This window comes from Perna viridis, chromosome 1, assembly GCF_037379345.1.
Source record: "Perna viridis isolate PV_CMFRI_1.1 ecotype Kerala chromosome 1, ASM3737934v1, whole genome shotgun sequence".
NCBI lineage: Eukaryota > Metazoa > Mollusca > Bivalvia > Mytilida > Mytilidae > Perna > Perna viridis.
Window position 1 is genome coordinate 12,536,346 of NC_142445.1, and position 27,593 is coordinate 12,563,938.

General features: G+C 30.8%; 2 protein-coding genes and 1 long non-coding RNA gene across 14 annotated transcripts in view; 1 reads left to right on the forward strand and 2 right to left on the reverse strand.

The window, feature by feature from the left end:
• Nucleotides 1-27,593, reverse strand: part of LOC148627294 (protein MON2 homolog) — a 263,342-nt gene that overhangs the window by 131,612 nt on the left and 104,137 nt on the right. The gene's annotated exons all lie outside the window — the stretch shown is intronic.
• LOC148627296 (uncharacterized) overlaps nucleotides 1-27,593 on the reverse strand; it is a 147,295-nt gene that overhangs the window by 58,376 nt on the left and 61,326 nt on the right. The window contains exon 6 of the long non-coding RNA XR_015920177.1: nucleotides 1,024-1,101. This is a non-coding gene — a long non-coding RNA (uncharacterized LOC148627296). The remainder of the gene's footprint in view (nucleotides 1-1,023; nucleotides 1,102-27,593) is intronic.
• The window catches only part of LOC148627297 (G protein-coupled receptor dmsr-1-like), a 102,746-nt gene that overhangs the window by 48,461 nt on the left and 26,692 nt on the right, over nucleotides 1-27,593 (forward strand). For 4 of the 8 annotated variants that reach the window (XM_088571137.1, XM_088571131.1, XM_088571181.1 and 1 more), the window contains one exon: nucleotides 24,321-24,396. Coding sequence is in view for 1 of the 8 variants with exons in the window: in XM_088571181.1 (XP_088427307.1) it covers nucleotides 24,321-24,396 (76 nt within the window). In the remaining 7 variants the exon portion in view is untranslated. Of the gene's footprint in view, nucleotides 1-11,725; nucleotides 12,101-12,340; nucleotides 12,448-12,804; nucleotides 12,946-18,500; nucleotides 18,563-24,320; nucleotides 24,397-27,593 lie in introns of those variants that run through there. The other 4 variants (XM_088571148.1, XM_088571143.1, XM_088571167.1 and 1 more) reach the window with 4 other exon arrangements.

Here is a 27,593-nt window from a genome sequence, read left to right on the forward strand (position 1 = left end):
TTTATAGTACTCAACAACTGTGTGCAAAGTCATTGATCCATTCTGAAGTTATCATCTAGAAACCATCGGGGGACAGGCAGACATATGAAAGGATGAACATGCAGCTTTTTGGAGGGTATCACTATCACATAATACCTCTCCACTTCAAAAGGCAAGGTATAAAAAGGCTCTCTGTAGCATACACCCAGGAGTCACTTTTTGTGGAAAGTGTCTTTTCTATTTTTAATAAGCTCCAAGGTATATTTTCCCCAGAACTGGTATTGGAGTTCAGTTCAAGACTTCTAAATGGGCCAAAATGCTATTGGACATTCCTTAGCTCATGGCTTACGTAACAACTTTAATATCACAGACAGCTCTCATTGTTTACACTACGTCAGTCACTTTGCTGAAGATTGACAGAAAAGAAAGTAGATCTTGTCAAGGATTACTAATCACCAAAGATTAATTAGTCAATCAACAACAAGGGCAATAACCCTGCATTGGGGAAGGTGACGATAACTTGATAATCAAATAGGTACTTCTTACTGATAATTACATAACATTGCTACATTTCTTGTATTTGTATGGTCAATACAACATCTTTTATGATAGTGTTTTGACTCTGTAAAATTTAAAGTGGGCGGCCTTTCAATGGCTTCTTGAGAGTTGTCTTTATACTTATAACATTCTTCTCAAAAGAATCCAAGTAGTAGCACACAATAACATATCTACAGCAATTAACATCAATGCCTGGAATTCATTTCACTGAAGGTCGTAAGTCCTAGGTTAGATGAGTTTTAGCACACTATAGCTCCCTCTCTTTGGATAACAAGTTATGACCAATCAACAAGCCAGAATACACTGACTGATTTAAAACATTGCAAATATTCACCTCTGAATCTAAATCTGTGTCTTCACAATTTTTTCTGTCAAAAAGTACATATAACTGCAATTTGTGCCTGTGATATTAGCAAGGACATTGATATTTTAAAGGATTTTCTTAATCAATGTAGTAACAGAATCCATCCACATCATCAAACTTACCATCCTTGTAATCATCTCAATGATGGTCTTCTGTGTAGTCAATTGTCCTTTATAATCATACGGGGATTATGGCCAAATCTGCAAAACATAAAGAAAACAAATTTTGTACAGAAACAAATTCTCTGATCACATGTCTAGCACTGTAACCAAATAAAATCCCCTGTCATCAGTCCATGACAGCCAATGGTTAATATGAAGGGGTCAACTAGTCAATGGTCACCAACAGTATTATACAAATCTCAGCTCTGGTCCAATAAATGAACTTTTTCTCAACTCACAAAACACTTAAAGTATGAATGATGAAGGTTAGTTATTGACAGAATTGATCCTTTTGTTCACATGATACATTTTGGTTAATTATCATGCATTCTATAGAATTGTCATGTAATACTTATTCAGGCCCTATATTGGCATTATTTCAACTAAGAAATATCATATCTAGCAGTCGTAACTGGATTATTATTGTTAGGACATCATTATAGAATATTGTCTGGTGTGTGTACTTTAAAATAACTTTTTTTTAAAGAGGATTTCAACATTCCATTATCAATGGTACAGTGAGCATAGTTAACATCACAGGAGAGAGTTGGTTTTTCCTTGATTGAATGACCATTGCTAAATGAGAAGCAGTTTTGAACTTGACAATTAACAAGGAAATTGAACCTCTCTAAATCTTAATCAAAGCAAGATTTTCTAGTCAATTCAAGAAAAAATTCATGGAGGATATGGTGTTGTAGTCATTTAGATATGGGCTGGGACTTAAAATTAGATTATTTTATACCAAACCTTAGCCAGGTATAAAATACAAATAAAGAGGTCAACAAATGTGTAAATAAGTACAACATCATACCTAATATAAATTATTTCTATTCTAATATGACAAAAATGTCTGAGTCACACTGGGTTAGATAAATTGGTTAATTCATTATTTGATGTTTGTAGGACATCACATTAGAATTTCCATTTAACTGCCTGAGAAAGTTCATCAGGTAATGGTCATCCCATCAAGGGAAGACCAACACCATACCCTAAAGTAAACTATTTTACTGGCTGTACTTAAAATCATACTACTAGTAGTAATGCATTGTTCCATCTATAATTATACAGGGATGTACATGTATCTCCAAGATCGTTCTACTATTACTTCAAAATGCAGAATGAATTCAGTCAACTTATTCCTGGCCAAGAAGCTCTATCAAACAACAATTCATGACTAGATACAGAATAAAATGCCTTGCTTAATATGGAAAACAATAACATTTTAGAATACAACATATTGCCACTTGTATAAAAGTTCAAACCCATGCCATTTCAATATTTCAAAACAACAAAAAATGATATTTTTTGAAAATGAAAAACAATTTTCCAAAAGTACATCAGACAGAATTTCTGTAATCATGTAAGTGAAAGGTATTATAAACAACATAGCAGTACTGAACTTTTATCAATTTTTAGTCTTCTCGCCAAAGCGTATAATAAATACACATGATTAACTATTTGACAGGCAATATTGTAATTTGAGGAAGAATCATTATCTGTAAGATAATAAAAAAAAAGTAATTTAAGATTTATTTTCTTTCTAAAAGATTTGGATAAGTCAATCAAATTTAAAACAATTCAGATAAAAGTTGATCTTATTCTCTTCATTTAATTAATTATCATCTATTTCACAGTTTCAGTTACCTACAATACTTTGATGAAATATTTTCAGAATGATCTAATTTGGCAGCTATAGACAAAACATCAATTTGAAAAGACTAAAACAGACCCCAGAAAAAACATGAAGATGCATTTAACTTTTACAATGCCTTTATCTGGGACCTATATTTCTATAAACATAGGTGCAGTTATGAAAAAAATATTGTTAATTCAACACTAACTCAAGATGTTACAAATAGGTACAGACTTAATTGTCCCAACATTCCAATAATTGTTGTTGGGGGAAATTTCTTTCTTTCAGCACACAAAGCATTGATTGTAGTTTTTCTTGTTGTCAGTATAGCTTAACAATAGAAATTTTATAGGATAAAAAATAAAGACTCTAGATCACAAATAGTTTACTTAGAATTGAGTAAACTTTACTCAAATCAAAGGTAATGTAAAGAATTTCTTGTACAAATATTGACAGTTAATAAGCAACAACTGTTTATTGAATTTTATAGTAACTGAGAAACTTAGAAAATCCAGAGGTTTTAAGGTACAGTCCAGTGAATCTTAACAAGGATTGATTCTGTAGAATTATTCATTTTGTAAATTGGCACAATCTGGCAATACAAATTGTTTGGTAGACAGGACTCAAGAATATGATATACAACTGCATCAATGAAAAAATGGTGCTGCTATATTGCTTCCATCCATTTCTTAAATTCCCCATCCTTAATAAGTCTATAATGACAGAAGATGATTTATCAGTTGCAAAACTTAAATGTAAACACCAGTCCTAGTAGACTGTAAACTATAAAATCATTTCTACCTGCTCTTCCAAAAAGTTCCAAAAATACAAATCTATTTAAGAATTTAAAGGAATAACGCTTACATGTTCAAATTCAAATACACTAAGGAAATCCAATCAAATTTAACCAATCAATTTGAAACCATTTAAAAGTCACAAGGGACAGATACCACTGCTCTAAAAATGTCTAAATTACATGTGAAAATGAGGATTAAAGAAATTTGTTTCTAACTGAATAAATTTATGCAACCAATGAAAATTATATAAATGTCAATTAGATTGCATCCTGGTATCTATTGAGGGATTACAATAGACAATAAAATATTTACTAGTCTAAGTAACTATTTTTATGCAGCATGCAGTTTTCTAATTACCCAATAACAGTGTGGCATTAAAACCTGTTATATCTTAACTCAGAGTAACTCATTAAGAGTTGTCAGCTATTTTTAGCTGCTTTTGTAGCTGCTTGTTATACATTTAGTGAGTATACTGATGACCTTCACCGTGCTACTGTGAATAGTGAATATACTGATAATACATCTACCTTCACCTTGCTACTGTGATTAGTGAGTATACTGATGACCTTCACCTTGCTACTGTGAATAGTGAATATACTGATGATACATCTACCTTCACCATGCTACTGTGATTAGTGAGTATACTGATGACCTTCACCTTGCCACTGTGAATAGTGAGTATACTGATAATACATCTACCTTCACCTTGCTACTGTGAATAGTGAGTATACTGATGGTACATCTACCTTCAACTTGCTACTGTGAATAGTGAGTATACTGATGGTACATCTATGTTCACCTTACTACTGTAAATAGTGAGTATACTAATGACCTTCACCTTGCCACTGTGAATAGTGAGTATACTGATGGTACATCTATCTTCACCTTGCTACTGTGAATAAACATCTAGTATTTTTACTTTTTGTAGAACTTTAAATAATGCCAATTTGTTTAGAACCAAATATTGTCTCTTTGTCTAGAACCAAATACTGACTCTTTGTTTAGAGCCAAATAATGGCATTTTGTTTAGAACCAAATATTATCTTTCTGTTTAGAACCGAAAAAATTTGCATCTTTATTTAGTAACAAATATTGCCACTTACTAAAGAACAAAATATAGTCAGTTTGTATAGTTCCAAATATTGCCATTTTTTATAGAACCAAGTATTGCCTTTTTGGTTTATAACCGTAAGCTGCCTTTTTTGTATTTAACAAAAAAATGTCCAATTACTAATGTTACAAATATATCTTTTTGATAGAATACCCAATATTAGCACTGCTCATAAAACCCATAATGTAGTCATTTTTTCAGGTGTTACTCTCCAACTTTTGAAAAGAACCTTCCAATCTTTCATGAGAAATTCAACAATCTCAGGCTTATGTGCCAATGTCAAAGTGGGGGACCTTGCCAGATTTTGCGGAAATTTCTCACTTCTTATTTGAAATTTCATCTTTCAATCAGAATAAATTACTCCAATTCTTGTGGAACATGTGATAAAAACAAACATTTTGCTATTCTCTGATTTTGAGAAAATGTTAAGAGGGAGATCTCCCACTTCAAAGATTAACACCTATGTGTTTTGCCCAATACTCTCACTTTGCATAGAACCTCAATATTGCTAATTCTTAAAAAAGAAAGAAAACCAAAGAGAAATTCTTCTAAATTTTCAAGATTTAATTTTTTTCATTAGATCTTTTGTATTGACTGTAAAAGATACATCTCTAGTATTATTCTCTTTACTCCATTGTGTTATATATAACTTTTGAGTTGATGGTATGATTATCAGATGTTATAAGAGAATAATCATAGGATTGTGATAACAAATCCATTTCTCTTCAGTTTTCATCAACAAAGTTTTAAAAACATAAATACAACTGCATGACTTATTACTCTACATTCAACAATTATGCCATCATAATTTCATAACACTGACATAAATAAAAGCATTCTATAAGGTTACTGACTACTAGACTACCACCCGAATGGTGGGAAAAAAATAAGATAGATATACATATATAAGTTTATCACATTTTACACAACATAACGTTATTCAAAAGTACAGATATCATCTAGATAACTTTGACATCATGATAGCTTCTGACATTAAGAACAAATGCTTCCATTCATCTCAGCTAAAGGATAAATACTAGAGCTTTGATTATTTAATGAGCTAGGGCAACATGAACTTGATCAAATTCCCAACATGATAAGATGATATGATAGTGCATAGTTTTAATTTGTTTTGACAAAAGTGGGTTTGTACTAGCTAAAAGTAATATGGTAACAAGAGTCAGGTGAACTTCGAAACTCTTGTAAAATACATAATTTTGTATATGACTAAGGTTTATAGGATAGATTTGGTAGCATTGAGCCCCTTTCATGAATATCTGTAATTGATGTTTTCCTAGAATCATCTCTTAACTTGAAATTTCATCCAATTGGTCACTTGAAAATGAAAATTTAGAGGAAATCAAAATTTCAGATATTTTTTGTAAACCTAGGTCTGAACTGCATATTAAAAGGTCTGCCAATACTGTACTTACTGTATTCAGAGGAATGACCTCATTTTCCTACTGACAAACTGGTTCCCTAAACTACATTTTTACCAGTTTAAGTGTAAACATTTCAACAAGAGAAACTTTTTGCACAATGCTCATTCAGGCTTCTAAATGCCAATGAACAACTCCTGTTAATTATGCCTGATTTTTAGGTGGAGTAATAACAGTACTAACCAATTGACAAATACCATTAAACCAGATATAAAAGTTCATCAACTTCAATGAAATTAGAATTTGGTAGGGTACAGCCAAACCTCAGGTTACAGGTTCAGATATGAAACTTACAACAACCAGATGGAGAACTTGTATAGATAACCAATCATGTAAGATTGAAGGATGTTTGTAATGTTATAAAATTCTTTCAACAGTACCAAACTTGTATGAATGAATACACATTATGGGGATTGAGGCATCAGCTATAGAAAATGGAGTAGTAGTAATATTATAAGAATAGGATGTTTATAATACAAAAATAAACTAGAGAAAGTTTATCAGGAGATCACAGTTATACCCTTGAATTTCTCATCTCAAAGTGAAAAAATGAATGGCAATTCAATGTTAACTATAATTGATCTTATGGTCCAAAAGCATTGTGTTAAAGTTAGAATAGATTTGTTATTGCGATGGACAGATGAACAAAGTTACAACAGTGAAAATCAATGTATACTCAAAACTTGTCAATTTTGGATATAAATAGAATGGCATCCCTTGAATAGCAACCCTTCTAATCATCACAAACAACTTTAGACAACATTCTGAGCACAGCATAAACATTGTTTCAAGCTGTAAATAATAACCCAATTTGGTAGTTAATGTAATTAGATAAAGAAATAATTCTATACTTTAATTTTATGGGAAAATCAGAAGAAGTGGACTGCAAAGTTTTCAGTCTAAAAATATTGTCAACCTATTCAACCAGGTCAAAAAGGTAGATTTCAACTGTCCTTGTCAACTTTATACATGTTTAAATACTTTTCTCTATTTATAAATGTCTAAAACAAATTCTGATTATATGCAGACCTTCATCAAAATCATGCTAGTATTGTGACGTTTATTTTTCATTGAGTAGTATGTATGAAAGTAACTGCAAAGATGAAAGTAAGGGAAAAACTAACAACTTCAATGAAATTAGAATTTGGAAAAGAATAGAATTTGGAAAGATCAACATCAATTTCCTATTATTGTATGTTCAAAATGTACCCAGTTATACCAGGGTACATAATATAGGACATAATTGACTTAATTTCTAAGTAGAATTGACATTCGCCAAAGAATGATTATTGTTTCAGCCAAAAAAAGAACAATAAAACAGAAGTTACAGAGTACACACATTTATAATCCTCACAAAAAACATTTAACAAAACAACACCTACATATATTGAGGCTAATCAATCATAAAATTAAGATGACAGAAGTGTCTTGATCTACATTCTGTCTTCAGCCAAAAGCAAATAATGAAATTTCCTGAATGTTTGAAAATATGTCACTAAATCAGACAATGCTGAAATTTCTTTACAGAAAAATACCTACAGCAATTCTGATAAAAACAGTTAATTTCACAAAAGGTCATGTAATGAACCTTGAGTCTGGATTTGTGAGTAATTAAGTTTTTATCAGTGACATCCACATTAAAAAATCATGACTTTATTGAATTAACAATATTCCTTACTACAATGTTCTACAAATAAAGGCCTGATGTGATATGGTTAAAACAACCATCAACCTCTGCCAACAATGAAGAAGTTGATTTTTTTACAGGAAAAAATGGGATAAAGTCAATGGTAATAGATACTTTACCGTGTTACACATGATTTTGCCCTTATATTTTCTTCTGTGTTGTTACTTGCATGTATTTACAGAAAGAATTCATTTTTTCCAAATGCCTAGTAACATGTCAGATAATATAGAATCTACAACCATAACAAGTTGATTATGAGAATATATTTCTCCAGGTGTGAGAAATTCCATAATTAATGAACTAAAGTTGTAGACTCTGTTTCTTTTAATTTTTCAAACAAAATTTCAGGCATCATTCGAAATCTGTATCATGGCAGAAATTCTAGCTATCGTCTGTCCATGACTTCAACAGTTGTTAACGGAGAACAATGTTAGAAACATAATAATGTTGCCTTCGACCGAGGAGAATTTAGACAATCTGATATAATCACACAACAACCAATAGCCTCATTTTATTTCAGGCAATCAGCTTCTGAGAACTTGAATCTCTCTACATATGAGATATGCTTTTCTCACACCGGTCAAGAAAGATGAAAATCAGTTAAAACTTAGAGAGTTTTATAAAATGATAACCTATTGTTAATAAGATATATTGTGCAAGTTTCAGTACTTGTGTCCTCCATGTTGGTGAATTTAAAATAAAAATAGAACAGCAAAACTTCAGTTGTCCTGAGAAACAATCTATCTAATTTAGTTTTTACTTTATAATTTGATTACCTTTGTCTGAAAAGAAATAAAACTAATGAAAAATCCTCTATCAGTAATGTTAGAATTCCATAATACAAGGTTAAGATATTGTGAGTGCAATTCAGATGCATTGTTTGCACCAATGAAATCAAAATTTGAGATATACCAATCAGTTAGTCCTATTCCTTCTTTTATAGTAATACTGTCTGATTTCCCAGTATATAATCAAAGTCCTTGCTTTCTTAAACTTGGTGTGAAACCATCATTAACAACTTAAATTGTGTCCTGAAAACCAGATAAATCACCAAGCAAGGGAATTATATAACCATTAAAGACCTCCGTTAAATCTCCATGGTTAAATGTCAAAAGAGAAATTCATCAGGAACCAGGATTCCATGAATCAAATATGCAAATAAGTGACCAATTTCTCATCCAGAACGCAAACAATCAATGCCATCTTGATGACATCAAATCGTTGAGGAAGTAATGACGTATCAAGGACCAAAACCTTTGATGTGTTTGTTAGTACTACTGCTATCAAGTTTCTAATTTCCTGATTTTTCCAATTTACTGTTTTTTAACCATTTAGTGATAAAGAGAGTGGTTTTGAAAAGTGAAAAGAATTCTACCAATTATTATAAATGGGTCAAATGGATGATGTTTGTTTCTGCAAATATTGACAAAGTTCAGTATAATGGGTCTTAATAGACCTGCATTCATTCCTCCAATCTATTTGACCAAGGACAATGAAACACATACATTGAATCAGTCTTGTATGGTAGCATGAAACATTCCGTGACAAAACCCTAGGAGTCCAGAACACTTTTAGAATTTAACAAACAATACCTATCAGAGTAAAGAGAAGCTTTAGGTATATACTTTGGATATATTGAATGAGTTGCTTCAAGTTTAAAGTAGAAGGTTTCAAATTACTGTTATATTGAAGTGGATTGCAAATTCACATCATAAGATAAGCAAATAACACAAATAAATGGACTTCAATTCAAATGAATACCAGAGAATGTGCTGATATGACACTGACTTTACCATTATTCGATAAGAAAGATCTCTGACATTACATCATACCACGATGTACATGCTGATAATTATAATTATTTATACATATATTATACCATTTTCATAGTGAAAAAATGCACTGTACATTTTAGGCAATGAATGAAAAGATGGACATATTTAGTAAAATATATCAGGTTTTACTCAACTAAAATCTGAAAAAAAATTCTAGCCACTTTAAGCCCTCTTATAGTGGGTGAATTTAGACACTGTTTGGGTCAAATCAGCCATTATTAATCTTAGCACTAATGTATAAAACTGTACAAAATGTCTATGTAAATTCTGTGTCCCTGTACTAATCAAATCAGGTTAATTGACCAGATAAAACATATAAAATGTATTAGAGAACAAAATGCCATTGTATCTTTTAATGGTTTGATCAACTCGTGTCACTTTGATGTGGAGAGATGGAAGTTATTCCATTCCAAACATTAATATTCATTAAAGTAAATAAAATATGCAGTTATATCATAAAAAAATGACAACCCTACCTTATCATAATCGTAATTTGATACAGCCTTTAAATTTTTAAATCAAGACATTGAAAGAAGCATAAATCAATGATAAGAGAAAACCTTTGGGAAAACAAGAGTTCTTTAATGGTTTTCTTGTTGTTTTTTCATTTGAGCAACAAAGTACCTGTTTACATGCAAAAATGTTAACAACTGATTTCAATAAAATCAAATCACCAAATTAAATTACTGGCATGGTTCTTAAAAGTAGAAATAGGTGTTCCACATGTAAACTGCTAGTACCATCATTTCTACAATTTGGTTGGATTCACACTCGTTTTTACTTTTGTTTTGTATTGTTATCATGAAGATGAATTCATCCATTGTCTTATACACACAGAGGAATTTTTTTTAAGAAACCTACAAGAAGGAAGAACTTTACTGGGGTTATGTGTTTATCATGAATCCATCTACTAGTATTTCAATGAATTTCATTTTTGTTATTACTTTTAAAGTTTGGCCCCTTGTCATTCTTTAAGTGTAAGTGTTTGTAAGAATAAGGCAAATTTGGAAAAATCAGAAACATGCATGTCAAAACCCCACTGATCTGACAATGTAACATCACTCAAGGATAATTTCTCTATTTGAATAGACCATTATTTGATCTCTGCATCACTGGCTTTGCTCAGAAATTTTTCAACAGAATCTTAGAAAAATGAGGTTTTTGAAAGAGTTATCTGCCCTTGAAATGTTCAATGAAATTGTAACTCAATGGTCCAGCACAATGGGGAAAATCTTGTCTATTTTCCTTGATTCTGATGGTGCAAATAGTCAAATTACACTATCAAAATGATGCTTTTTTAATACCATGTTTATCCTACTACCTGATTCTTACTGGGACTGACACTTAATGTAGATAATTTTGTACATACAGAAACATGATTTTTTTTTTAATTGAATACATTAATTTATTATCATTACAATGAATTAGAATATGATCTATAAAGTTGTATGTCAGGAAAGCTGGCAAATATGATAGAAATGTCCTTGGAAGAATCTGCCTGTTAATACTTCTAATGCAACAAATGTTGTGATTGGGAAGACACAATAAACATGTCACTATAGAGGTATTGTTTATACAATGGACTGCAGAGTTTAATATGCAAGCAGTCTATTGTGTCCAGATAAAAATTACCTCTATCATACTACATTAAATGTATCTACCCAAACAGCTATGTTGTGCTACAGTTCATTGTATTAGGATATCAGGTGTGGTAAAGTGACCCAGTGTCCCACTAAAATCATAAAGAAAGGTTGTTGGTCATATGTCTATAAAAATGCAACATTTCTTTTGCTGGTATATTAGGTAACACATTTCTCATAGCTACTTTACACATTGTTTGTTTATAATCTGATCCTGATACTTATTTCTCCAAAGAATCTATGACAAAAATTATACTTTTTAAACATCAAATTCTTTACAATTATCTGTGACATTATGAGAGAAAAATGATTATAACCACTGACTTATATGATACCAAAATTTATTTAGACCCTATGTAAAAAGTAATATTTAAATAATAACACTTTGTCAAAGTTATGCAAAAAAAGCTCAAGTGGAAAACCAAGAAAATAAAAATTCTGCAAAAATAGATTTCCAAATGATAACGTCTGCAAAAGAACCAAAGTTATAGAGACAATTTTAGAGAAATTCATGACATGGAAAAAAATCTGATAGCAAGAAAAAAAGTAAGAAACAATTACTGAGGAGGAAAAATAAATTGAGAATAATTTCCAAACCAAGCCAGGTAAACATCAATACCTCAAACATCAGTACTGAAGGGTCTATAGAATTCTGCAGGAAGTAGTATATGTGGTGAGGATATCGGACTGTTACAGTAATAACTCCTCAGCCAATAAGACTGTTCTACAATAAACATTATAGAGGGGAATATTGCTTTACTGGTGTTAGTTCCTAATCAGGTTGTCGCTGACAAGGTGCATAAGACATGGCTTGTAATTTTGTTAACATACGATTCCATATATACTAATCAGTTTGGATTTATTATTTCTAAAAATATTGTGCTTCTTAAATTAAGGTAAGGAAATTAACTTTTTATTTATTTGTTAATTAAACAAAAGAAATTTGACTGAATATTATTCTAATATTGGTAAAAGATTTTAACTATACAATTAGATCCTTTTTTCAATGTGATAAGGACAGGAAATTAAAAATACAGTGATGCTATTTACAATTGTAAAAGAATTTGACAATTATAAGTGGGGGTTTTATATGGCTATTTAACTAGTGGAAGTGTAATCATCCTGTTACTGAGGTTGGAAGCCAATCGCAGGGATGTTAGATAGATAGGTAACATATCAGATTCAGTGTATATCAATATTATTAGATTTACTTCATACATTTACCAGGTGTTGTCCATTTCAGGTAAGACAAATTTTGAAAAGTAATTCGTATTTTGAAAAATTATGAAATACTTCAGAAATATTGAAAATTTTATTTGATAAGAGGCTAACACCATGCATTATAAACAAGATATGTTGCAATGAACTGAATAAATACATTGCAAAAATTAAAAATATTAAATGCTTCTTGGTTTGGCAGAAGAATCCTCATCAATTGGAAAAATAAAATTAAATTGCTCAGCTGAACACTTTTTTTTTTACTTTCTTTGTTTCCAAGTATAATATACCAACTAGTACAAGATGTACTACTTACAGTGACTAAGTGGGTGTTATTGTGAAGGAAACGTTTCAATGCTATTTAAGTTTGGTATAATATCACTATCAGTATATTGCTGATTAGTGAGGGGAAGAAAGACAGAGGAGACAAAGGAAAAGTTAACAATTTATTTGGAGAAAAAAATAGTTATTACTTAACTTGTTTGGATTTATGCAAAACTTCATCGATGTTGAATAATTTAAGGTAAGGCATACTCAAGTCTATATTACCTAACGAGTTCCAATACTAATTTGAAAGAGAACTATTGACACTCTAAAATTAAAATGCAAAAATATTTTAATTGAATGGGTTTATTATAGATGACATTTAGCTGAAAAATAACTTGTAATGTTGTACAAAATGTAAAGGGAAAGGAAAATAATTTTCATTTCTCTTACTCTAAAAAATCAAAACATGATTCAGTAAGAGTGTAATTTCAGATCAAACTGGTGCTATTTTTGTTTCCAATATATCCTGAAGTGAATTTTTTTTACTGTCATGTTTTACTTGTTTCAGAAGATAAAAATAAGGTTTGTAATGATCATCTTACATAAATACTACATTTTAGGCTCAAATTTTAAACATTACACTATCTATATGTTTGTTTTGTAATAACCCAATTCTGTTACGTGAATGTGAGGAAAATATTCACATAACAAATAAGAACTCATGTTTAATCAAAATAATGTTTATTAAACTATAAGAAGTTTCTATAAAATGCAAATTTTGTAATAATCATGGCCTTACTGCTTCTCTTGTGAAGTATTTTTCAACATGGTTTTAGAGTAACATTTAAAACAAGTCAGAACTGAAAATGATGTTGTGGTAGTAAGTTAAACAATTATATCATTGCAACTTTCTATATCATCTTAAAAAAACTGAATCCTTAAATGTACTAGTAACACTGATGATTTAAACAAAAATGGATTTAAAAGTTTCCTATTTAAAATTTTCATCTCATTTATCTTTAAAACTGTTTCACAAAGAAAAAAACAATTTTGTGAACAAATAATCAAGATGTATTTTATTTCCATTATTTTTTCAAATTCACTATAAAAGAGCAAATAAACCATTGTTTGTAATACATGTAAGTTTGCTTTCAAAATCATTATGGTAAGCCTTAGTTAGAGGGCATATCAAATGCATTTCCATTTCTTACAAAAAATAACAGCTGAAAATTAGAAAATATTAGAACTTGTTTCATTCTTCATGCATTTATTCCAAACCTTAAGGATTTGTTCTTGTAAATATATGATAAAATTCACCAAAAAGTCTAAGAAGAAAAAGATGATTAAATACCGACAAATTAAAATTCGGAACTTGATTTAACACCTAATCAAATTGTCTTTAGGAAAAGTGGCTGGATTTCAGAAAGCTTACGCAACGCTTGTTTGAAATGTCAAACTTTAACAAGGCAATCAGTTTTAGGGAATTACACATAACAAAAGCAATCTAACAAGTTAATCTTCAACAAGATTGAGTTTCCCTTTTGCTCTCTTAAAATTCAAGTTTTCAGAGCCACCAAGTAAATTAAGCTGAATTGAAGATTTGCATGCAAACAGCAAATTTGTTTTCTTTGTCAGTTTAAAAACTAAACATCAAACAAACAAGTGAAATACAATGGAATACTACTTGATTTCACAGTATTACTCAACTTTTAGAATGCTTTATGTTCTACTGTACAGACCAATTTCCACTAGGAGGAGGTTCACTCTTAACAAATTCATTTTTAGTAGAATAATTAACATTTATCAGTAAAAAATGTTTTGAAAATAAACAGACAAAATCATGACCATTTATTCCTGAGTTCTCAAGAAAAACTGTATCACATTACTGATGATTGATAAATCATGCCATTCTTTACAAAGCTTATCTTGTTTGGATTTTTCTCTATGTTTTTTATTTCATATTTTTAATGTACTTTACCCGGAGTTATTTGTCCATTACAAATTTGTTTTTTACACCTACTAAAGTCATAAAATCTATGATGCTATCAAATGGTCATCTTTTGGATTGGACACAATCTAATGAAGAATGTCTATAATAGGATTACCAAGGGATGTCCGATGATGCAAATGATGAATTATATTACATTTTAAGAAATGTTATAGTCTAAAAAAGTCCATACAATCAAAGGCCTACACATCTGCACTTCAAAGAAAGCTTTATTTGTGGGAAGTTTTTTTATGTCCCATGGTGACACTTATCAAATACTGTCAGAGTTTCAGTTTTTCAGGTCTTGGAATATTCATACGTTCCACTATGACTCAAATAATGTACAACAGATTTCTGATGCTACAAAACAGTTTCATAGTATAATGCCTAAATAGTGAAGTCAAGTCAAGTCCAGTGACCAAGAATTAAGAGTTATCTCCCTTTTAAATCTTCAAATTTGTTCCAGTATTCATCCCTCGTACTCAATACTTTGAATGGGTAATGGAAAATAAAACATCACCTGGACACTGAAAGATTAGATACAAATTAATAAAGGAAGTCTATAATAGAATTACTGAGAGAAGTCTGACAGCCTGACCACAAATATTTTTACATCTAGGAAGTAATTTTGGACTTCTATTTTAGACTATGGTGCCATTATCAATGACAAATCAAGTAATATGATTACTGCCTAGAAAATAGATCAAAATGAATTGGATGGATTCTTCCTGTCTGAGTATATTGTTTATTGCCCTGTAAGAATCAAACAGGAAAAGGTGTGAAAACGATGGCAATGTTGTCAAATGATGAAGGCAACATAGAATGAGTTAAATATATCCCATGTCTCTGACATACTGAGCAATCACAAGGCTTGGCAATCAGACTTCCTTAGACCTTTAGATTCTGTAAATGGAAAGTTAACTGAGAAAAAAAAAAACTTCCTTAGTATGTCCCTCACATGTAAATAGAGATCAGAAGCCTAGAAATATTAAGTAAATCTTAAAAGAAATAGGATAGGAGTCATTGTATCATTTATATTCACTCTTAATAATGTTCCTTGTTTGTTTGATTACAAGATCAAACATGACAAATCCTCCAAAGAACTTCAGTTGTTATTACACAAAAGTACTTAAACACCACCACACTTTCAGCACATATTCAAAGTCAGGAGTTTCTAGCCTATGTATGTCTTGTTTCGTTTGCATCTTTAGTTTACTTTTATGTTACTTGAGTATATAGAGGCAATTATTTCGCTGTACCTGTGTATAATGTTGTTTTGGGGCCAGCTGCAGCCTGCCCTGTGGTTTGAGGGTTTCTTCATTCATTGAAGACCAACAGGTAACTCTTTGACATATTCACTATACCTATTCTTGTTATAATTATTAAGTTTCATAATTTATTGTAAACATAAGCTTTTGTAACTTGTATTTCTTTTGGAGAATATTATAATTCTGGCAATGCTTTAAGATACAAAGATGTATGAAAAGGAAAGGGAAGAGAGAAAAATAATTAAAATAGTGTTCTACAGGTACAACTAACTAAGCAAGTCTGATATAAACATTTAAAAATAACTGTAGCATACTGAAAAACTGTAAGCTAAAACATTGAGCTCAGTTATATACCTCAGAAATTCAGGTGATTATTTCCATCTATTTCTATCGGGTACTTCAGAATAATTAATAAAGAAGGAACTTAATACTTTTGTTGTCCATGGGAAATTAGCTGATAAATAAACATGATAGACCATATGTACAAACAATTGTACAATTCTATTAGTAACATAGCCAGTGTTTACGCTCTCTTTCTCCTTGCCAATTTTACACCTATTTCATGCAATAATCTGCTTCATGTAAAACGATTAAGGCAAGAAATTTTTTTGAATGAATTGAATTCATCCATTAATGATTCACCTTCGTTATGGTTGAGGTAAATACAAAAAAAAAATTAATGTCCATAAAATGGCTGTGGTATTTTTTTCTGTAGTGAAGTCAATATGTTGTGATTCTTTTTTTTTTCTGTTACAGTTGACTTGATTGTTTGATAGATCAAGTTTTGTTATCCATTATGTCTATTATTACAGTTGTTTTATGAATCAAAGAGTAAAAGTTTGCTTCCTGTAGAATTCAGTAATCTAATTTAGAATAACTGTTGTGAATCTTTGACAAGGTTTCAAGCACCATGACACTGTTTTATGTATTTGTACAATAGCAGATTTTATCTTTTTTATATATCACATTTTTTTTGCTAAACATAGCCTATAACAATTACTTTCTGTTTTTGAATAGTTTTATTTCTCACAACTTTGACTCATTATCCTGTTCTGACTATATATACACTGTGTTTATGGAAACATTTATACCAAAAGTGTCTTTCTTTTTATAAAATTCATCATGGAATAAGTTTCATTAGCAATAATTTACATACTACAATTATTATTAATCAGATAATGTCATTATTACTATGAAGAATCACAATACAATGAAATGAGAACAAATACTTCATTTCAAATTGGTGTTTGTCATGAATTATCAAAATCTATTGGGGAAAAATGTAAAAATACACCATGCTTTAGGTGGACAGAAGTTTGGATGGGATAAGTAATTTGATCTTAATGTACATGGTATTAACGGATTCTGTGAAAACATTAAAAGGATAACAAGTAAAACTTTAAAAATAAAAAAAATATTTAGATAAATCTAATGTTATAATAGTTCACCACTGTGTAAAAATTGTACATATGTATTTAAAATAGTGGCTCTGATGTAAAAAGGGAAATTATTGACAATAATAATATTCCTATGTCATGTATAACTATACTTTTTAAAATTATTCCTACCAAGATTTCAAAAGCAAAAAATTATCAAGATAATATGTCCCTAAACAATATCTCTAAAACAGACAATTATACAGAATAGGACAGTATATCATACATCTAAACCAATAACTGTTATCACAATTATCAACATTATTGTTTATAATATAGAAATGTTTTAGGAGGCTCATAGTCTGCCTCTAAAGTTATATTATCTCTTAATTAATACCAATATCAAGACAAAAATGTCATACATCTGATTTCCATACCACTTTTATACAAAAGGTAAAGACCTAAAATCTCAATGGACTTCATATTATGGTAAAATCTACCATTAAAGCGCTTATGATTATGCAATGCAAACATTGAAATGGTTTCTATTGTGTCATCACTTCATTATTATGTCCCAAAAGTTTGTCATCAATTGTGAATTTTTTATAAGTCATGTCTACTATTGATAAGTTTCCCAAGACAGTCATGATAAATCTGTACATTACATGTATATACAAAAAAAAACAACACCAGTTATTAGTATGAATTTTCTGTTGTGTAAAAAATGATTGTTTCAATTTAAAAACTGAGACCCTGAATATCTATATGGGTTTAAGAAAAAACAGTCCAGAAAACTGTTAGTTACAGAAGATCATACATGAAACACTAAAAGAAGAGATAAAGGCATTAAGAAAGATTTAAAAATACAGAACCCCTTTACATCTGGCAAAACAGAAGTAGAAAATAAGCATCACTATTTCATATCATGTTGGTTATAACTGGGTCACATATCTAACAAAATTTCTACAGAACATGGCTGCTAACTTTAAGTATCAGTTTAAAACAGGATTATATGAAGGAAACAGGATATACATACTATGAGTTCATTGTCATTTTTTTTTTATATGTTCCATATACTTACATATATTTAAGTAGAGTACTGAAGCATGTATGATAAAGCAAAGATAGAGCATTTTTCTCTACAAAGTCACAATAATCAAATATAAATTGTCTATTATAGAGCATATATTTCCTTGCTAACCTAGAACAAGGTACACATTTAAGTTGTCAGCAGTGAACAAGGTATGTTTTCAAATATTTTCTGGTTTTAATGTTTGTTTGTTTGTTTGTTGGGGTTTAACGTCCGAGCAGCAATATTTCAGCTAAATTCAGACGATTCTGGTTTTAAACATGGTATGATTTGGCCAGTGCTATCAGCATAGTTTAACCCAAATAATTTTCAGATGCCATAAGGAGCTGCCTCTGCCTTACAAAAATGAATGTCCTTGTGCGATTATCATGTGACCTATATGCAAATCTAAACATATACTGCACCAATTTTGAGAAAACCAAACTGAGAAAGCGTATTCACTCAAAGTAAACCATTTCTTTTCATTTATAAAAAGTAGGTTTGTCAAAAAGCTGTATAAATCTGTGTCTACAATAATACCTCTAATGAATGACACATGTAATCACTGACAAGAGCTCTATAATTGGTTCCTAGTTAAAGTACACAGAAACTGCTAACTGATATATTGTTGAAATTGACATTTTTCTTAAGAGACTAAATGGGCAAACATAAGTGAAAAAAAAAAGAAACAGTAATTGAAGAAAGTCAACAACAGGCTGACTGAAAAGAACCAGAAAAGTCTTAACAAGCTATTCATATCAGACATTCTGTATGAATTAACACATTTCTTAAGAACTTGACATACTTTAAATACATGACTGGAATAGGTGATATAGAATACTTTGTGAAAGGTTTAGGGTCATAATTTCTGCTTCAAGACTTGAAATAGTGAAATATGAAGGTCACAAAACTTTTCTAAAGAGTAATATTCAATTTTAAAAGTTAAATAGAATCATTGGTAAATTTTTATCAGTCACTAGTCATTGTGATCTTATCAATAAGTATGCATGAAATGGAAAAGGAGCACTTGGATATGAGCAAAATGGTTCTGCAATTTTTACAACCTCCCCATGCTAAATGAAAATCAAACCCTGAAGTGTAAACAGACAGACAGATACATTTAAATGACAAAAAACTTTGTTAGCTTGGCATTAGTAAGCAACTAAAACACTTATATCTTCCAGACCTAAGTTAACTCATGGACATCATTTGAAAAAGGTAAATCAAGACGTATAGAGAGAATATTGTGTCTCAAATATGAATCAGCTGAATGCATTGTTTCTATAAGACACATAGTCAGAGTTGACAGTTTTCTCTGAGGACAGTAAGAAAATTGTAGTAATAAGTAAATTAGACTTAATTCACATTAATTCACAATGGTAGTGACATATCAAAGTGGTCCAAAGTCAAAAGAAACACATGAAGATTTCAATTTACATCATTTAGTGGTCTGGTAATAATTATATTTACGAGGAGTCAGATTGGAGAGATCTAATTCCCGTCCCTACCAGATGAATAGTTTCTCTGCACAAATACAATAGAAAGTTATCTTGTGAGTGTTTGGAGTGGTTGTGTCTAGAATTATTCAGAAGTTTATCACAGATACACCATTACAGTGAGAATTTTTGTAATTTAATTCAAGTCAAAATGGATAACACATTTTCTAGGATGAATTTCCCACACAATAAAGATTAAAAAAAACAAGTTTAAACCAGAACATTTCTTTACCAGTAATTTGATGTTTTCAAATTTATTTACATGTAAGTTTTAACCAATGTAAAGTTCAGAATGCCACTTAGCTGAATATTTAACTAGCAATTATCAACATGAAATTGAGTGATTGAAAACAACAAACCGCCAATGAAAATTGTTTGCTGCATAAAAAATTGGCAGTGATTTTTACGTGTTCCTGTAATCAATGTCCGTCACTGTAACGCTTCTGATTTCCCCAAGGAAACATGGTGGCGCTGATGTAATTGATTCAGTTTAGAAGATTGTTGAAGTGAAAAGTCACAATGAAAGAGCTTTTAATGTCAGTACAGGAATTTTTACATCATTGTAAGATTGTAATAAAAAACATTTTGTCAGCATCAGCCAAATCCATAAATAGATATAGATGTACCCATTATGGTAGAAATAATCACTTTTGTTTCACTATCAGATCTCAGAGGAATCACTGGCCACTGTAATCAAATCTTTTTCCATTAAATACTGATAAAGCAATTCATATATACAGAAGAATCCGAAACCTTCTTTCTTTGCCAGTCTCCAAGGGACTTCCAAAAGGTACACATAATTATCATTCTTGTTTTAAATAAAAAAATCATTCATTTCTGGATGGGTGAAAGCCCCTACAATTGGCCAAAATTTTAATGAATACAGCAAACTTTTTAATGTCAAGACCAAAGTGACAATGCTCAACTCTATCTTTTATTGTTGAAAGTTTTTTTTCTGAATTTTAACATGTTTTCACTTGCTCAAACACTTTCCAATCAGAAAAATAAAAAGGCAAGCATTTATAAACATTCATATGTCAAGATAATCACATGACCAAATAATATAATAGTGTATCAGACAGACAGAAAGACATACATATAGACAAAAGCTTTATTGAAGGGGAATAAGTGTAATTTTAACAATATCAGTAACACCAATAGTCTGTAATATAAAGCCAACAGACCTAACCCAAGCACAGCTTAAAAAAATAATTGTCATCATCACTTTAATACAGCATACCAATGTTATTTTCTTAATCTAGAGAATATTGTTCTTCGTAGCTTCAATGTTTCTTCTCTTACCATTTAATTGTTTATTGAATGAGGATTACAAGCCTTATATCATAGTATAAGGAATCAGAAATATTTGATGGGTTGTTCATCTCAGAACATAGAAATAACAATAACAGTAAGGTCTCTTGGAATTTCCATTGGATATTGTATGTAAACTTAAGGCTTCTTGGAATTTACAGTGGATATCATATGTATACCTTAATGCCTCTTGAAATTTCCATTGGATATTGTGTGTATACCTTAAGGCCTCTTGGAATTTCCATTGGATATTGTATGTATACCTTTGGCCTCTTGGAATTACCTGAGGATATTGTATGTATACTTTAAGGCCCCTTGGAATTTCCATTGGATATTGTATGTATACCTTAAGGCCTCTTGGAATTTCCATTGGATATTGTATGTATACCTTAAGGCCTATTGGAATTTCCATTGGATATTGCATGTATACCTTAAGGCCTCTTGGAATTTCCATTAGTTGTATGTATACCTTGAGGCCTTTTGGAATTTCCATTGGATATTGTATGTATACCTTAAGCATCTTGAAATTTCCATTGGATATTGTATGTATACCTCAAGGCCTCTTGGAATTTCCATTGGATATTGTATGTATACCTTAAGGCCTCTTGAAATTTCCATTAGTTTTATGTATACCTTAAGGCCTTTTGGAATTTCCATTGGATATTGTATGTATGTTAGGCCTCTTGGAATTTCCAGTGGATATCAAATGTATACCTTAAGGCCTCTTGGAATTTCCATTGGATATTGTATGTATACCTTAAGGCCTCTTGGAATTTCCATTACTTGTACGTATACCTTAAGGCCTCTTGGAATTTCCATTGGATATTGTATGTATACCTTAAGGCCTCTTGGAATTTCCATTACTTGTATGTATACCTTGAGGCCTTTTGGAATTTCTATTGGATATTGTATCTATACCTTAAGGCCTCTTGGAATTTCCTGAGGATATGGTATGTATACTTTAAGGCTTCTTGGAATTTCCAGTGTATATCATATGTACACCTTAAGGCCTCCTGGAATTTCCATTGGATATTGTGTGTATACCGTAAGGTCACTTGGAATTTCCATTGGATATTGTAAGTATACCTTAAGGCCTCTTGGAATTTCCACTGGATATTGAATGTATACCTAAATGCCTCCTGGAATTTCCATTGGATATTGTATGAATACCTTAAGGCCTCTTGGAATTTCCATTAGTTGTATGTATACCTTTAGGCCTCTTGGAATTACCATTGGATATTGAATGTATACCTAAATGCCTCCTGGAATTTCCATTGGATATTGTATGTATACCTTAAGGCCTCTTGGAATTTCAATTGGATATTGTATGTATACCTTAAGGCCTCTTGGAATTTCTAGTGTATATCATATGTATACCTAAAGCCTCTTGAAAGTTCAATAGGATATTGTATGTATACATTAATGCTTCCTGGAATTTCCATTGGATATTGTATGTATACCTTAAAATCTCTTGGAATTTCCATTGGATATGGTATGTATACCTTAATGCCTCCTGGAATTTCCATTGAATATTGTATGTATACCTTAAGGTCTCTTGGAATTTCAATTGGATATGGTATGTATACCTTAAGGTCTCTTGGAATTTCCATTGGATATTGTATGTATACCTTAAGGCTTCTTGGAATTTCCATTGGATATGGTTTGTATACCTTAAGGTTTCTTGGAATTTCCATTGGATATTGTGTGTATACCTTGTGGCCTTTTGGAATTTCCTTTGGATATTGTATGTATACCTTTAGGCCTCTTGGAATTTCCATTGGATATTGTATGTATACCTTTAAGCCTCTTGGAATTTCCAGTGGATATCACATGTATACCTTAAGGCCTCTTGGAATTTTCATTAGATGTATGTATACCTTGAGGCCTTTTAGAATTTCCATTGGATATTGTATGTATACCTTTAGGCCTCTTGGAATTTCCAGTGGATATCACATGTATACCTTAAGGCCTCTTGGAAGTTCCATTAGATGTATGTATACCTTGATGAGGCCTTTTAGAATTTCCATTGGATATTGTATGTATACCTTTGGCCTCTTGGAATTTCCTGTGGATATTGTATGTATACCTTTGGCCTCTTGGAATTTCCTGAGGATATTGTATGTATAGCAAACTGTAAGAGGATTACACAAGATAAAAATGAAAATAACAGAACCAAGACATTTTTATGTCTTATTACATATCCATTTATTCCTGGTGCATCTATCCCAGATTCATTTAATTCATCTTTACATTCCATGTAATCCATGAATTCAAGTCAAAGCAAGAAATCAAGTCTATAAATCAACTGGGTCACAGTTACACCAAGCTCAAGTTTGAATGATAACACATTTTATTGACACAATGAAAGGACATATAAGGTTTGAGGCAATGTACTCTCTACTAACAAGCAATTTTAAGATGAAGAGCAAATGAGGCTTTCATTCTCCTTCATCAGAGTACAAAAGCATGAAATTTCTGTGTATCAGACTTCAGTAGGAAGAAGAAAAGAAACCCCAAGAACTGGACCAATTAATCTATTTTTATGGGAAACCATCTCATTTACTATTATCATTTCTGAATGGCATTTCACCAAGAAAACAGCTTCATAGTATAATACCAAATTTGACTTATAATTTACGGCACATTTCAATATTCCCTTATTAGTTAATTATTCGTATAAAAGACATAATCCAGAAACCATAATTGTAGTTTTCACATGTTGAGTTAGAACTGGGCAAATTGACACTGTTATACAAACCACTGAGAACTAATTGACTATTCTACAACTCCCTTGTCAGTAGTGCACTATGTCAAAATTAGCACTTACTACAGGCAACTATTGTCTTCTATGGCATACTGCAATATATTGTATGGAATGGTTTCAAGGATTGGTATACTAGATGATTCAGTATAAAGCATAGCATAAGGCTTTTCATACAACATAATAATCCTACCATCCACCATACAATAATTGACAATTTGCTTGTATTTCAAAAGGACTCATATCACCAAAATGTATTTGTAAAATATAGTAGAAATGAGACTAGTTTGTTGCAGTAAATGTAATATATTGTTAATGAGGTTTTGCAGATTGAGCTAAATTGATGATTTTATTCTATTTCAGAAGCACTTTATTACAAGTCAAGACCCTACAGACAAACAAGTTCTCAAATTAATCACCTGGAACAAATCAAAAACAGGTAGGTAACTCTCAAATCTTTATTCTTTTTTTATTTCAATATAAAATGCTCTGCATAGTGATTCAAATATTGACAAGTAAGAGATCAGTTATGTCAGTATCTCCCTTAGAATTGAAGTATTCCTTGTCTGTATCCAGCAACTATAATCAGCATGAACTTGTAATTACCCAGTTATATACCTCTGATATACAATTTTCCACCATCTACATCATCTTATCAGTTAATTCACTACAAACAAAAGTTAATGAAGTCTAATGACCACCTATGTAAACCATGCCTGCTATGTGCAACCAGAACAGCATTTAACAACATACTACATGCATGATCTTTATAAAGCTGATTTAAATTTTAAAGAACACCATGATGTATACAAAATGTTCTAACCTGAATTTTATTTGTTTAAAAGGTGTGAACTAATGTTTACTCTATAATCAGGTTACTAGGTACTTACTTTCTAAGAAAAACATTTCACAGAAAATTGCTGTGAAAAACACCCAACCCAAAAGTAATAAAAAACAATTCTTAAAGTTGTCGATTTATTAGATTTGTATTCAGTTGTTAGGAGACAAAAAAACATCAAAATATAGATACAGCTGTAAAACATCAAAATATAGGTACAGGTGTAGCTGAAGTATAGGTACAGGTGTAGCTGAAGTATAGGTATAGGTGTAGCTTAAGTTTTATCCACAGATTCTCACAAGAAATAAGACCAAAACAGGGTTGATCACTATATTGTGTTCAGTTCATCTAAACAGATAATCTACTTAACCTACTGTTACAAGCCCTTTATCCCATGATTATAAACCCAAATGGCTAATATATAAACATCATTATGCTCCACAAAAGTTATTTTTTTCTTCAGCAGTTTGAACATCAATCTTTTAAAAGAAGGTTGTCATGGAACCCCATTACTTATTTTGTCTATCATTCAAATTGAAATCAGTTTAAATTTTCACTAACACATAATGAAATAGACTAGGTTTTGTTACCATCAATAATGTATAAAATTTTAGAAATCTCACTCTTTGCCAGGCACTGTAAAAAAAAAAGCAGAACAACTTCTAAAAACCCCTGCTGATTTATACAAGGTTGGAACCTTGAACATGGTTCAATCTGCTACCATTGTGAAAGTTTTTAACAGCTTAAATTGGAAAATCAAATGATGAATTATTTTTGTATCAAACACTCCCCATGCACTAATTTGCAAAATGTCATGCTGATGGCACTTCATTCTACATAGTGTGAGATTTTCATTAAGATATTTATAAGCCAATATCTACCAACTACTGTGTTTATAGCTATTTACTGAAGAATGGTTGCACTACCAATTCTAATTTCAAGTTTGTTTCTGCCTTCAAGATTATATAATCTGCTCAATTGTTAATGTTGAAAGATAAAGATTAAGCAAGGATGACACATATTCAATCTACTATGGAATTGATTCTTCTCATTCGTCAATGTGTGAAGCTTTACCATTATACAGATATAAAACAGCTAAACTCATTGATTCATGTGGAAAATTGAAACAAAAAATGGAAATTAATTTAAAATTTCATGTATGTCAAGGAGATTTCCCTATACAACAAATTCATTTGTATTTTTTTAGACTAATAGCACACAGAGCTTTTTTGTTGACATATTCATTAATTCATTTACATCAAAAATAAAGATGGTGGGGGTCCTGAGAATTGAATCAGTAAAATCTTTTGACATTCTGAAGTATGATTTAATTATCAGGGTATGTATATATAAGGTTGAGACAAGACCTTACAGTATATCTCATATTATCAGGAATGTCCTTAATACAAAGCTGTGAAAATGGGATTTTGTTTGTATAAAACCATAGGACAGCCCTATTTTTTATTCATTTTTTATTGGGGGGGGGTTTAATTATTAATTTTTGTTTTTGTTTTTGGCTGGCTATCCATAAATTATACCGGTATTTGTATTGTACATTGTAGCAAAATCATCACTTGAACTTTAGAATAAATGAAACAGCAAATTCCCAGTTCACAAGACTTAGTCTATCAGTTTTAACCCTGGATAATGTCATTTGTTCTGTAGCAGGACAATAATGTGAGGATGGTCAACATAATAATAATGTTTACACCTCTCAACATCCTATTATATTGAGTATAACCAGACCATCTCTATATCCCTAAAGCTAAAGTATCCTACTAACAAATTCATTAATTCACAAGTTGCTCAACAAAGATTTCATCTTTCTTTTCTAATTCATCTATTAAGATGACTTCAGCTCCCAGCAATAGAGTTATTTCCCTTTAAACACACTTTCTTAGATATCTTTAAGGTGTTAAGTTAATCAATATTTGACAACATATTGAATAATTTTCAATTAAACCAATTTTGAACATCTGTTAAATGAAACAGATGTTTATGTTAATATCAATTTCATTCCTTATGAAATCAACCAATGAAATACAATTTCCTTGTAAGGAATATTTTAAAGGAATACTTGACAATAGTACTTTTACACTACCTCAGCAGATGAAGCTTTCAAAGACAGAGATCTCTAGTGATACCAAAAGGACATATGACATAGAGTCCTTCCATTAATTACTTTCAGTAATAGAAGCAAACCGCATACTCATTAACATTCTGTCTGCAGCAGCTGATTAATTACATCATAATTACAATGTCACTCATTCTTCCTATTGGAAAATATTGCAGACCATCAGCTTTCAGGAAAGAAAAAAATTAAGTGAAAATTTGAGAGATTTAATCAGGGAGTAAATCATAACACATGTCTACAAATAAATTCACAACCAAAAGTCAAAAGTAAAAAAAAAAAATTGGAGGTACATGTATTCTGTTTTTTGTTTGTGTTTTTTTCTGGTTATTTAATCATTGAGTTTGTTTTAATTACTTACTTATGAACAAACTAGTTTAACATTCATTATGTAAATGTCCAGACCTAACACATGGGACTAGATGCTGAAACAAGTGTAATCAAAGCTGTTATCTGTGACAAAAATCATCTACAAAAACCTTTATTGTAATTACTATCATGCTAAAGTCCCATAAACCAGTTTTAAATAGGCCATCTTAATCTGCCATCATATTGGAATGAGTTAACAAACAAGACTATCCCTAAACTACCAAAGATAAGAGATAAGTACAAAAAGTTTTAACATGTGAAGCATCCCCTTTACATCAATATACCTTTTTAAGTTGTA